This window comes from Larus michahellis, chromosome 16 (assembly GCF_964199755.1).
Source record: "Larus michahellis chromosome 16, bLarMic1.1, whole genome shotgun sequence".
Classification (NCBI taxonomy): domain Eukaryota; kingdom Metazoa; phylum Chordata; class Aves; order Charadriiformes; family Laridae; genus Larus; species Larus michahellis.
In genome coordinates this window covers 9,534,582-9,547,005 of record NC_133911.1, presented here as the reverse complement: position 1 = coordinate 9,547,005, position 12,424 = coordinate 9,534,582, and the positions used below count along the sequence as shown (strand labels likewise).

The window sequence follows — 12,424 nt, the reverse complement described above, 5'->3', positions numbered from 1 at the left end:
GGAGGGGCGGGGCTTGGAGTGGATGGAGGCGGGGCCTGAAGGGGGCGGGGCTTGGTCGAATGGAGGCGGGGCCTGGGGTGGGATTGGAGACAGGAGGGGCGGGGCTAGGGATGGGATAGGCGGGGCCGGGCTGAGAGGGGCGGGGCCGTGGGCGCGTCAAGGGGTGGGCGTGGCGCGGCGGCCGCCATCTTGGCGCGGAGCGGCCTCGCCCGGCGCTGGGCCCCGGCGCTGCTGCCGCCGCCGCCCGGTATGCGGGGGCCGGCGGCTGGCCGGGAGCTGCTGGAGGACGCGGAGAACGAGGAGGACGTCTCGGGTAGGCGGCAGGAGAGGGAGGGAGCGAGCGAGCGAGCGGACGGGGGGCGCGGCGGCGGGGCCTCCCCTGAGGCGCGGCCTGGTGGGGGCAGCCGGCCTCGCCCTACCGGAGCCCGGCCCGGTCTCCGCTGGGCGCTGTTGCTCCGGCTCGGCCCCGTTATCCCCACGCCCAAGAAGGGGCAGCCCCGAGGAGCGGGGTGTGCCCGGGCGCGGCAGCCGCAGCCGGCATCTCCCCGAGGGCGGGCTCATCCCCGGGCCGAGACCTCCCGCCCGCCCGCTCACCCGTCTCAGGGCGGCCCCAGCTCCGGCTCCCCGCCCGGGCACCCCGCGGCTGCCGCGGTGTCCTTCCCCTGGCCCCGGGGAGCCGATCGCCCTCCTGGCTCCAGATCCCCTTCTCCCGCAGGACGGGGCCGGGGGCTCCGTGCGGTGCCGGTCCCGCCGGGGGCGGGCTCCCGGCACTGCCTGGCTCCCGCACTTCCCAGTGGATTCGGTGGAGCTCAGGCGCCTGCCTTGGTGGAACCTAAACCGGCTTGAAGTCAAACAAGAGATAAGTCCCAACGACTCCGGAGTGTTATTATTGTATAAGCTCAGAAATTAAAATAAAAATACTGACATAGTCTTTAAAGAAGTGCAAATCCTGGAGAGGGTACTGGGACTCACTGGTGAGTGCTGGGTTTGGGGAGATAATGATGGCGGGAAGGTGAGAGTGTGTGTTGGGATTGGTGTCTCTGCCTGGGGCCCTGGTCCCTGAGCTGGCATACGCAGCCTGGCTGGGTGCCCACGGTGCTCCCTGAGCATGGAGCCACGACAGACCAGCCTCCCATGAGATGTGGCACCTCTTTCATGCGAGGCCTTCCTCTTCCTCGTTCGCCTTCCATTGAATCCATTTAATGGACTCTGCTTGGAGATCGAAAAGGTAAAAGCCTAATGCTCCCTAATTACCTGTGGACCCAGATCAGTAAGAGCAGGCAGTGCGCGGGGGCCTCCCTGTGCCCCTGTTTCCTGAGAATGAAACGCAGACTGCCAAAACCTCAGGTGTTTGTGTGCGAGCGGCAGCAAGGAGCTGGGCAGGGGAAGTGCTGGGGCAGGCGCGCCTCAGCTGGACTCTACGAGGGCTCCCACGAGGGGCAGCTGTGGATCAGCTGCAGGTGCGAGGGCCTCCGGGAGAGGCCAGATCTTGCTTTGATGCTGCTGCTCAGGTGTGCTCCCCTGAGAGGATAAATGTGAACGCTGTGTGCTTGTGCAATCCATCCATGTGAGCTGTCCATTTTGTCCTCAGAAGACGATGATGGGGTGCTGGAAGGACTGGAAGAGTTTTTCGCAGAAGAGCAAGTGGTCGTGCAGAAAAAGAAGAAATCCAAGAAGCTGAAAGATGGCAAGGCTGCCAAAATCAAGAGGAGGAAGAAGGAGGTAACGCTGCATGCTCTCATGCCGGGCTGGGGGGCTCCTCTCAGTAGTGGCACAGAGGCAGGCTGCTCAGGGCGCTGATGGCTAATAGGAAGCACCTCTTGGGTGTCTGTGGATGGAAAGGGGGGTGTCATCGGGGTGTTCCCTTGCTGAGCGGGTGCTCTCCTGGCCCTGGGATGTGACCTAGAGCCAGGGCATGAGCAGTTCTTGTCCAGCTTGAGTGCTCTGGGGTGGAAATGTGCCCTATGAGTGGTCTCTGGAGAGTGGCTGGGGGGAGAAGTGGCCACTGTGCCTTCTGGCAGCAATGCAGCTGCCCGCACCCTTGAGAGGGGCTCGGCTGTGGTGCCTGCGATGGTACTGTCTGTCCCTGTTTGAAGCCCTCCTGTCTGCGCTGCAGTGCAGCACCTCCTTGCTGTTGTCTCGGGGGGCCAATAATAAATCTTTCTGGCATGTCCTGTGCCAACGCAGCATCTGAGGCTCGTGTTTCTGAGGAGGGGGATGCAAACCACCACACTGGGGGCATGACCAGGACAGGGCTTGGAGGCTTCTGTGGATGTCGGTGTTGGCTGTGCTTGCCCAGGGCGTTTTGCACGCGAGACAGTGTAGGGGCTTTAGGATTTGGCACGTGGAAGGGCTGTTGGGCCTTCAGTAGGAAAACAAAGACAGGGCATTGTATCCTCAAGGATCAGACTTTCCTGAAGCTGTGTCTGGTAGGGAAGGCTGACCGGAGCTGCATGTGCTCTGCCGGGTCCCCCAGCTCAGACACAGCGTGGTCTCGGAGCAGGGCTTGCTACCACATTGTGCCGCGCAGGCTCTGCCTCTCGCTCTCCTGTCCCAGGGCAGTGCCAGACGTGAGGACAGGAGCAGACATCTTGTGTAGTGGCCTTTTCGATGCCTAAATGCAAATAGGTTGCTGGGAAGGAGGGGCGAACAACAGAGGTTCTTCAGCCCCTTTCCTTCCCCAGTGATGCTGTGACTGGGGAGAAGTGCGCTCATCTGGCACAGCTGGACGCATCCCTAGCCCTTCCCTTGCCAAACCGGGGCTGAGCGATGCTGCTCTCGGCCAGCCATCGCCGCCACGCCCCGTGGGATCTGTGAAAACAAATTGGCTTGATGAGGTAGCGCATTAAAGTGCTTTTGCTGCTGATGGGAGCGTGATGAGCTGCTGATGTAAAAGCGGCTGATTCTGTCCTGCACTGTGTTGCCTGCCAGCCTCTTGCAGAAGTCACGGCCCTGAGGAAGCTTTTCCCCCTCCTTCGTGGCCATGGTGATGCTCTTCTCATTCTGCAGATACCACACAAAGCTGGCTCAGGCCCTCTGCCTCCCTGTGCCTTTTCCATTGTTGGACAAGTTTTTTTCCTATGCTGCTTTTCTGTGGGGGGAAAAATAAAATAAAAACCCTGTGGTCTTTTCACCTCTGTTCATTCTCTGTCGACGCCAGCCTGCCCGAGCCCAGCAGCAACGTGTGCAGCTTGTGCCCAGTCTGACTGCTGCCTTACAGGGGGTGAGGAGAAAATAAGAGGCTGAATGTTGAGTGTGCTTGTTTTTTTAATTAATGCTTTGTGTTAATGCTTGTGGGCAGTGTTATCCAACCCCAGTTCTGCCTGTGGGAGGCTGTTCCCTTGTACAGTGAAGCCAGTGAGAAGCTGGTGCAGTAGCTTTCAGTCGGCACTGAGCAGCACCCAAGCTGCATTTTGAGGGGAGGAGATAAAAGATAGGGGGACCCTTGAATGGGGCTTTCTTTTCCTAAACTCCTTCTCTAGAGTTTTGTGGAGTAAGTGGACTTTCCCCCTGCTAGAGGAAGGTGGGAATGAGGTGCAAGCCTATGATGTGGGGCCAGTGCCTGCACCATGATTGACTGACACCCTGTAGTCCCCCGTTGTTTTGTCACTGGGGCATGGAGCAGGAGTGCTGCCACGCTGCGCTTGCGGGGGAATTTGCCTGCACCAGCCGCAGTGGAACTCGTTCAGTTTGTGTTGATGCCAATGTAAAAGCCCTGGTGCAGGAATTGGTGATGCAAACCCCCAGAAAAATCTGCATAAAATAACCAAGCTGCAGTTTGAACCTCAGCACATGGAGATGAAGGTCCTTGTCAGAGAAGGGAGCGGAGAGGGGGAATTTCAACCTGTACTGCAGCAGTTACCATGGCAACCAATTATTCCATGCCAAATTACAACTGTTTATAACCCGGCTGAAGGAGTGGCTGGGTTTGCTGTGAACTGCGAGGGATCAGAACTCTGTGATGGCCGCCGAGCAAAGCGCACCGTTGGTTCGGGGCGTGCCGATGAACCCCCGTTACCAGGGCGGTGGCTCCGGGCAGGGGGGCCCGGGGCTGGGGGGGGCCCGGGGCTGGGGGGGGCCCGGGGCTGGGGGGGGCCCGGGGCTGGGGGGGGCCCGGGGCGGCGGGGCCGGGCTCAGTGCGGCAGGGCCGGGCGCTGTCCGCCGTGCTGAAGCGATCGCTGTCCGCGGTGCTGACCCGCGGCCGGGCGCTGACCGCGGTGCTGGGCCGGGCCCTCCCTGCGGGGCCGCCTCCCGCTCAGCTCTTGGGCGGCTCTGACACACCCAGCCTCTCACAGGCTCGCCTGGGACCCGAGTGCTCTACCCGGCACTCTTTAGGGTGGTAATGTGGCTGCTGTCAGAGTTGTGCAGTGGGTCACGGTCTCTCTCCCAGCAAGAATCCTAAATTCCACCTTACGAGTCTCCACTCTGGCTCTCCCCAGCGTGGTGTAGCCATCTGAGCCTGGTCTCTTCTGACTGCGGGGAAGCAGAATGCGTCCGCCAGCCATCCAGCAGGCCCAGGCCTTTCTGAAGCAGTGGTCTTACCTTGCTGCTGAAGCTGTGTGTGAGCAAGTCTTCACTGGAGATAGGAGGTTTCATGTGGCTGCTTGGCTCTGAAAATGAGGGGATTCAACGAGGCTTACCTGACTTACTCTGCTCTCCTAACCCTTTCAAGACTCTCTGTGCATCCACCAGGGCTGTTTTGTTCCTGTGACAGCTGAAATCCTCCTGTAGTCAGAGAGTTCTACTGCAGCACATGGTGCCCAGCTGAGCAGAAAAAGAAAACAGAAACAAAACAAAAGTCTAGCATGTTTGATTCTGATGAGCTCAGAGGTTGCACATGACTAAATAGATCTCTTCCTTTCCTTTAGTATCTTAGCTGTTCATACTGTGGCAGAAGAACATTACTTCATTTGTGTAAAACCATAAGCAAACATAAGACAGAAAATCATATGTTACCTGTGTTATAGCAATTAAAAACATTGCCTAAAAGTTGCCTATCTGAAAATTTACGATCTTTTAGCAAAGCAGTTAGCTGCTTCTCAGAGGCATTGTTCTTTGGTTTACTATGCAGCTATTTTTAATGAGCACCTTCACTTACTTGGCTTGCTGTTTTCAGCTTTCCTGTTTATGCTGCTGCTCACGGGAACAGTACCTGAACGCTGTGATATTGCAGCGTCTGGGCACTTCTAGAGGAGCACATTACAACGTGGAGGCAGAACAAGCATCCGTCTGCATGGCTGTGCCTCAGCATTGCTGCTCTTGGCCACCTTGGTGAAAAGTCTTCAGAACCATGAAGGTTCTATTCTGCATACCATGGCCTAGACAAGTTTTCCCAAAATGCAGTTTTATCTATACTGCATGACCCTCTTCTCTTTTTTCCGGAGCTTCCACAGGGTGTGGGTTGCCTTGTGTGAACAGATGTGTTTATAGCACTCCTGGAAGGGAGGGGGTGAATGACTCCATTTACAGGTGGGGCTTTGGGGCAGAAAGTTGACTAGGGATCACAGAACTGCCCTGGAGAAACGCTTCCAGGTAAACCAAGGGTTTCTTTCTGTCTGTGTCTCCTGTGGTCAGGTGCTTCTTGCTGATCCTAAATCTAATTCCCTTGCTGATCCTTTTAGGATCTTGCTGATCCTAAAAAATTCCCCCAGGGTAACAGCAGAGTTATGCGAGGGGGGGCTGACTTTGTCTGGTGAGAGCAGTTGCTTTGTGCTGGCTGGGAGGGTTTGTTGGGGCAGAGCAACTGCTCTTTCTCCACTGTCACTTTCCATTTTAGGGGAGTAATGATGAAATGACAGACAATGAAGAGGAGATTGAGGAGAAATCTGAGAGTGAAGGGAGTGACTATTCCCCTAACAAAAAGAAAAAGAAAAAACTGAAGGACAAGAAGGAGAAAAAGCCGAAACGGAAGAAGAAAGATGAAGAGGAGGATGACAATGACGATGGAGGTCTAAAGGTACCAAAGATTCCTTTACCTTGAGCTGGTGCTACAGCATGAGACCTCAGGGTGTGGTCAGATCCCTGCGAGTTACCTCATTCAGAGCTGTGCCATATTTTCTGGCCAGCCACCTTGAGCTGGTGGATAGATTCCCTTTGTGTAAAGCACAGCAGCATAAGCAAAGCGCTCTCCGTCGCGCTGACCGATTTAGCCCCATGGCGATGTGCGCTCACAAGTCCTCATAGTACCTTTCGTGGGGATGAAGACGGTGTGTTTTACTCTGAGGTTAGAGGCCTAGTCAGATAGTGTGGATCTTCTGACAAATGGCAGCTTCTCAGTCTGAGGCAGCTTGCCTTCTTGACTTGTCTGCCCACATCCCACCAGTAACAGATTCATCAACAGCTCGTGCTTAGAGGAGATGGCCTGGGGGGTTTCGTGAGACACTTGCCCTGGGTTTGGTGAGGAAGGCATTGGAGGTAAATGACTGGGAGGGGAAAAGGTTGTATTTCCCTGTTGTTTATCTTACATGCAGAGGGAAATTGAGTTTCCTGGAGATGTGAAACCTGCCAAGGGTTTGCGTTGTATTACGTGGTATAGGGAGCATTTGGATGGTGTCGCGTTAATTTGCTTCTTGGAAGCATGTGAAACATTAATTTATTAAGCACTTGTGCATGCTCTGTTTTGTAAATCACAGAAACAAATGCCTGTGTGTTGCTGACTTTGGAGAGCGTTTGATACGGAGCAAATGACAGAGCCAGCCTTGCACTGCTCGTCTGCAGAGCCGCGGTCGTTTACGTTAATGATGTCTCTCTGTAAATGTACAGGAGCCCAAGAGCTCAGCCCAGCTGATGGAGGAGTGGGGCCTTGATGATGTTGATTATGTTTTCTCAGAAGAAGATTATCATACTCTGACTAATTACAAGGCTTTCAGCCAGTTCCTCAGGTAGGAAGCTATAGGTCTGGATGGGGCCTTGTGTGGTGGTTGAGGTTTGGGCATCGCTCAGTCAAGTGGACGAAGTTGTGAAGTAAATTCTGCATCGTGACCTCCTTGTCCCTTCTAGGAATGGTCCTCAGGTCTTCATTTTAATTGCAGGATTGACTGGAAAAGAGCAGAAGCATCTCTCTCCCCTCTCCTCCTCTCCCTCTCTCCAAAACCCCATTTTTTGTGTGTGTTTATTTGAAAAGTTTCCTGAGAAGCATTTGAGTAACAATAACAATTTTTTACTTGTACTGTGAGCCATTCAAAACACAACAGGTATTTCAGGGAAAGGCAGTCCCTGAGGAAGCTTAAGTGTGCTCCTTTAAGTATGTTTACTTGTTTAAGAAAGCTCTGGTTTCTGCTGCCTTTCCAGTGGAGCTGCTCCCAGTGGGCCGCAGCAGCCTGCCACTGTGAGGCATGCACCGCTGGTGTCTTTCTGGGGCTAAAGTACCAGCACATGGTGAGCAGGAGCAGACGCTCAGCGAAGCGTTCCTGTTAATGCGTGGTTTTCCCTCTCTCCTGCCCTGCAGGCCTCTGATTGCCAAGAAGAACCCCAAGATCCCCATGTCCAAGATGATGACCGTGCTTGGTGCCAAATGGCGAGAGTTCAGTGCCAACAACCCGTTCAAGGGCAGTTCGGCAGCAGCGGCAGCAGCGGCTGTTGCTGCAGCTGTAGAGACTGTCGCCGTTGCCCCGCCGCTCGCCGCCAGCCCCCAGCAGTCTGCTGTGCCCACCGTCATCAGGAAGGCTAAGACCAAGGAGGGCAAGGGTAGGTGCCGACCGCGGTGGGCTGAGCAGAGGGGCTGCTCTCATCGGCGGCATACGGCCCGCCTTCAGAGCTAGCCAGCCACATCTTCAGGCTGGTAAAGGTGGCAAAACATCTCCAGGCAGGAGACATGCTTCATCAAAACGGGGAGGTGGAGGTAGTGCCAGAGATGTGTCTGCAGCTCCGGTTTCCCTTGCAGAAGTCCTAGAGGGGCCTGTGTTTTGTGTACCATGGCAGATCACCCTGGCCGCCTCTGGACTTTCTGGACTTTTGGCTTAAATAAGTGATTGTGCCACATATTTCTGTGTTGTCTTCTCTCCTGGGGGATTCTGCAGGGTCGTAAAGCCCTCCAGAAACTAGCAGTATCCTCAGGGTCCAAGCTGAAGAGGATTTGTAGGTTAGCAAGGCTAGGGCAGAGGTGTGTTGGCAAAGCAGGGGCGGTGTGGCCAGGTGAATGTGCACCATTTGGCAGTTGAGCCTGTTGCTTTGTGTCTGAGGTGGCAAGGAATTCAATGATGGAAAGGCACTGGCAGTAAGGCTGAAGGTCTTTCTCAGAAGAAAGGATTTGTTCTCCTGGCAGCTGGGTGAAAGGTGACTGTTTTCAAAGCCCACTTGTAAGGAGCGAGCCAAACATGTAAATCTGCAGTAGCTCCTCTGGAAATAGTCTGATTTGTATTGAAAGGGGTCTCTTGCTGTCAATGTTTTCCTGTTTCTGGTGGCACATAGGTGCTGCTTTGCCCACGCTTGGAAGGGGCTGTGGGAAATGCTGTAAAAACTGGACAATAGTGAGAAAAGGAGGGATCTCCCTTTGTTTGCGCCGTGTTCCTCCTCGGGGAGGTTGCTGTTCCACTTGTGCAGTTGTCAATTCCTGGTGCCTCGAGAGGTTTTGAACAAGCGTCTCAGAGCTGGCAGCTGAGCAGGAGTGCAGCCTTCTTGCGCAGTGGGCTCCGCAGCATTCCTGCCTCTCCATGGCTGCCTCTTTTCTCCCCATGTTGCAGAGCCCCGAGTCCCTGTTTGGTATTCGCTGCCCTGTGGTCCGTGAGGTGCGGTCCCTCTCCTGAATCCAAGGGCAGATGCTTTCCTTCCCTGATTTCTTTGAAAGTGCTGGGTCAGCGCTTGCAGCCTTTTGCCCCAGAGGACGTGCTCTGTGCGCGGTGCTGGCTGCTGCCCTGCTCCCCACGGTACCCAGTGCGCTCTCGTCTTGCCTGTAAATCCCGGGGTTGGGGTGGGGCGTGATCTGGGGGACAGCTGTTTGCAGAGTACCAAACAAGTCTTCTGTTTCTCCAGGTCCAGGCGTCAGGAAGAAAATCAAGGGCTCCAAAGATGGCAAGAAAAAGGGGAAGGGAAAAAAGATGGGAGGCTTGAAATTCCGGTTTGGAGGAATCCCCAGCAAAAGGAAAAAGGGCTCCTCTGTAAGTGTACGCCGCCTTTTTCTGCACGGGGCCTTGGGTGCAGAAGGGAAATGCCGGGACAAGCTCTTCCCTAGAATCCCCCTCATGTAGGTGTGTCACAGCCTGGTTCATGCCCCTCTGCGAGGTGCCAGTCTCCGATCAGCGCGCTCATCGTTTTGAGAGAGAGCTGTGTCCAGGCTCGGATTTGTAAAGATGTAATGTCTGAGCATGATTTCTGATAAAATTGTGTAACCACATTTACTTTCAGTGATTAGGTTGGTAATGCCATCATTTCAGATTTCATTTGCAAAGGAATTCTTCAGGGCTCGCGCTCCAGCTGAACCGTACGTCAAAGAGAATTATCGAATGCTTTAATTATGTTAGCATAGCCTGCCTCCAGGCATCTGTGATCCTGCAGCATAGCCCAGGGGTACCAGAGCTTCCCAGTAAGAACACGGCAACAGGGCTCTACTGCAGTTTGTGTGCTGTGCTCTTGTCAGCACGCAAATATCAGGTGCGTTTTAAAGAATAGCAGAGCATTTAAAGAATAAATCTCTTCAATAGCTATTGAATAGGGGTGGAACTCTTGTAGGTCTTGATAAAATCCCATTGATCAAAATCCCATTAGGTCACCCTTATTGGACTCTCTAGCTTTAGTTCGCATAACAGGTTATAAATACCTTTGTGCGTCAGAGGTTGAAGCGAAAGGAGCAATCCGAGGCAGCCACTCTGTCGTGGTTTAACCCCAGCCAGCAACTAGGAGCACGCAGCTGTTCACTCACTCTGCTCCTTCCCCCAGCAGGATGGGGAGAAAAAGGGAAAAAAGTCCCTTGCGGGTTGAGATAAAGACAATTTAATGGAACGGTAATGGAAGGAAAAGAATAATAATGGTACAAGAATAAATGAAAAAAAAGTGATGCAATACAATTTCTTGCAACCCAGTGGTGGGTTGCCCAGCCTGTCCCGAGCAGTGATGGTGGATCCCGTCTCCCGGCCAACCCCCCTTGTCTGTGGTGTGGAATGTCCCGTTGGCAGCTTGTCCTGTCGGTGTTCCCTCTCAGCTCCTGTGGGGAGCTGAAAAAGTTCTGGACTTAATAGAAGCATTATTTAGCAACAACTAAGACAATTTGCGTTATCAACATTGTTCTCATACTAAATCCAAAACACAGCAGCCACTAGGAAGAAAATTAACTCTATCCCAGCTGAAACCAGGACACACTCGCTGCTGCATTTTTTCAGTCACACATCACGGAAAATTCACCCCGTCTCTGGGTGCACTCTGTGTCTTCTCACTTGTGTTTCCGAAGGTTAGAAAGAGCGTGGGCTGGCTCCTGCAGCCGGAGTGCTAAGCACCCGATTAATAGTGTGCAAATCAGGGATTTACAGGCATAAATCTCCAGAATAAAAATTCAGATGTGTTGTTATGTTTTGACGCTGTTGAATGCCAGGCCTGTTTAGCTCCTTTCATGTTATAAGGAAGGTCAAGCATGAATGCCTACGTGCACGCACACAAACGGGCTGACACAAGCTGAAACAGGTGTCGAGAGAGAGAGAGGGAGCAAAGTTCTGCCAAGCAGTGGAGAAGGGGTCCCCTGACTGCACCGGAGTGGGAGTAGGGGCTGTCCCCCCGCAGCGTCTGTGTTTTGGGTGTCTGCACCCAGGATGACGTTGTCACAGCAGCGGCTCTTGCAGCTGGCCGATGCCTGCGAGATGCTGAGCCGTTCCCAGCGTGCCTGGCCAGCCGCACCGTGCGATATCTGCACTCTGTGCTAGCGGGGACGGCAGGCTGCAGGGGAAACCCAGAGCCCACCTCTTGTCAGGGAGGCCAGGCAGGGACTTGACACGTTGATTTACGTATTTTCAATGCGCTCTGAGATTCGCTGGGTGCTGTGAACTGGACGGGCAGTCCCTGCGCTGTGCTGAGCAGTGCACGGTAAGTGCCTGAGGCTCTAGTGATAGTCCAGATCTGCGCTGATTGATGGCCTGGCTGGGGCATCGATCAGATAGAGGAGATTTCCCTGCTTCCTAACGCCTTGTGACACACTCCTGTGAACCCTGTCTGTCCGTGCCAGGAGCGCGCTTGCCCTGCCACCGTCCCTGCTGCTCTGGGTAGTCTGTTTGTGTGGAAAGGAGGGTGCCCCAAGGAGCTCAGCTGCTGGTCCGTGATCTCATATGGGTTTATGTGGGTCTTTGGGGGTTTGTTCCGCTGCAGAGCAGTGTTCTCTGGGAGTGACCGCTGGGATGCCAGTGCTTGGACTGTGTGTGCTTTGGTTTTCCCCTCTGCAGAGCGAAGAGGAGGAACGGGAGGAATCTGACTTTGACAGCGCCAGCATCAACAGCTCCTCAGTGCGCTCCGAGTGCTCGGCTGGCCTGGGGAAGAGAGGGAAGAGGAGGAGAAAGAAAAAGAGGAGTAGGCCATCCTTTGTACTCTGTTCCTGTTCTGTTTGGATTTCCCTCTTCAGATGGTGCTTTCCCGGCCCTGGCAGCTCCAGGCTGTGTCTGGCGCTGGCTCGGTGGGAGAGGATGTGCTGTGCTTGTCTGTGTGTGTGGAGTGCGAGGTGCTTTCTTGGTGTCCAGCCCTGCTGCTGGTGGGCTCGTGCCTGCAAGAAGGCAGTGAGCGGATCCTGCTGTGAGGCGCTGGCTCGTGCCCACAGTGCCGGTGGCAGCAGAGCAGCCCGGTGGCAGGGCTTTTCTGTCGATCTGCAGTCAGCTTTCCTTCTCTCCAGCCATCGGCCACCGCCTGGGGCTCATCTGCCCCTGAGCCAGCTCTGTGTCGCCACTTGCAGTTGCTTCAGGAGAGCCGTGGTTGCGGTGCTCTGCCCTGCCGCGGTGCCATGGCTCACAAAGCCTGCCTGCCCCGTCTCGCTGCCTGCTCCCAGCCTCGGCCACCCCGGGCAGCTGAGCCCCCTGCCTGCCCCCGGATCCTGCCTCTGCTTTGGGCACCGGGGTGCATCACGGGCAGTGTGGGCAGCTGGCACACCGCCTGCGCGTGTGTTCCCACCAGGGTTTGTCCTCTAGTAGCAAAGTTCCAGAATTTGTGGGGCTGCCAGGGAAGTGATTTTCTGAGGAGCTTCCCCTGGAGTGACAGAGGAGGCTGCGGGTGAGAAAGCATTAAGACAAGGGACTTTTTGTCTGTGTGAGATGTGCAATCAGGCAGCGGGCAGGCGGTAGATCTGTGGTGGGTCTGTGGTGGCAATGCAGGAAGAGGGAGGCACATGAACAGCAGTGGAAAGCATCTGTCAGGGTCTCCCAGCAGCTCTGTGGCCACATTTGTGTGCATATTCCTTCATCCCTTCCCTTGCGGAGGGCTGTAGGTCGATTCTGTGCAATGGCACCTCTGTCCCCGCACT

The 12,424-nt window shown here is 55.0% G+C and overlaps 1 protein-coding gene across 7 annotated transcripts in view; it reads left to right on the top strand.

Annotated features, from left to right (window-relative positions):
* Window positions 1-136: 136 nt before the first annotated feature.
* The window catches only part of CHD5 (chromodomain helicase DNA binding protein 5), a 31,555-nt gene continuing 19,267 nt past the window's right edge, over window positions 137-12,424 (top strand). For 4 of the 7 annotated variants that reach the window (XM_074560673.1, XM_074560675.1, XM_074560674.1 and 1 more), the window contains exons 1-7: window positions 138-313; window positions 1,592-1,722; window positions 5,777-5,956; window positions 6,763-6,881; window positions 7,448-7,686; window positions 8,971-9,095; window positions 11,361-11,484. In XM_074560673.1, coding sequence (XP_074416774.1) covers window positions 250-313; window positions 1,592-1,722; window positions 5,777-5,956; window positions 6,763-6,881; window positions 7,448-7,686; window positions 8,971-9,095; window positions 11,361-11,484 — 982 coding nt within the window. In that variant the 5' untranslated portion in view covers window positions 138-249. Of the gene's footprint in view, window positions 314-1,591; window positions 1,723-5,776; window positions 5,957-6,762; window positions 6,882-7,447; window positions 7,687-8,970; window positions 9,096-11,360; window positions 11,485-12,424 lie in introns of those variants that run through there. The other 3 variants (XM_074560676.1, XM_074560671.1, XM_074560677.1) reach the window with 3 other exon arrangements.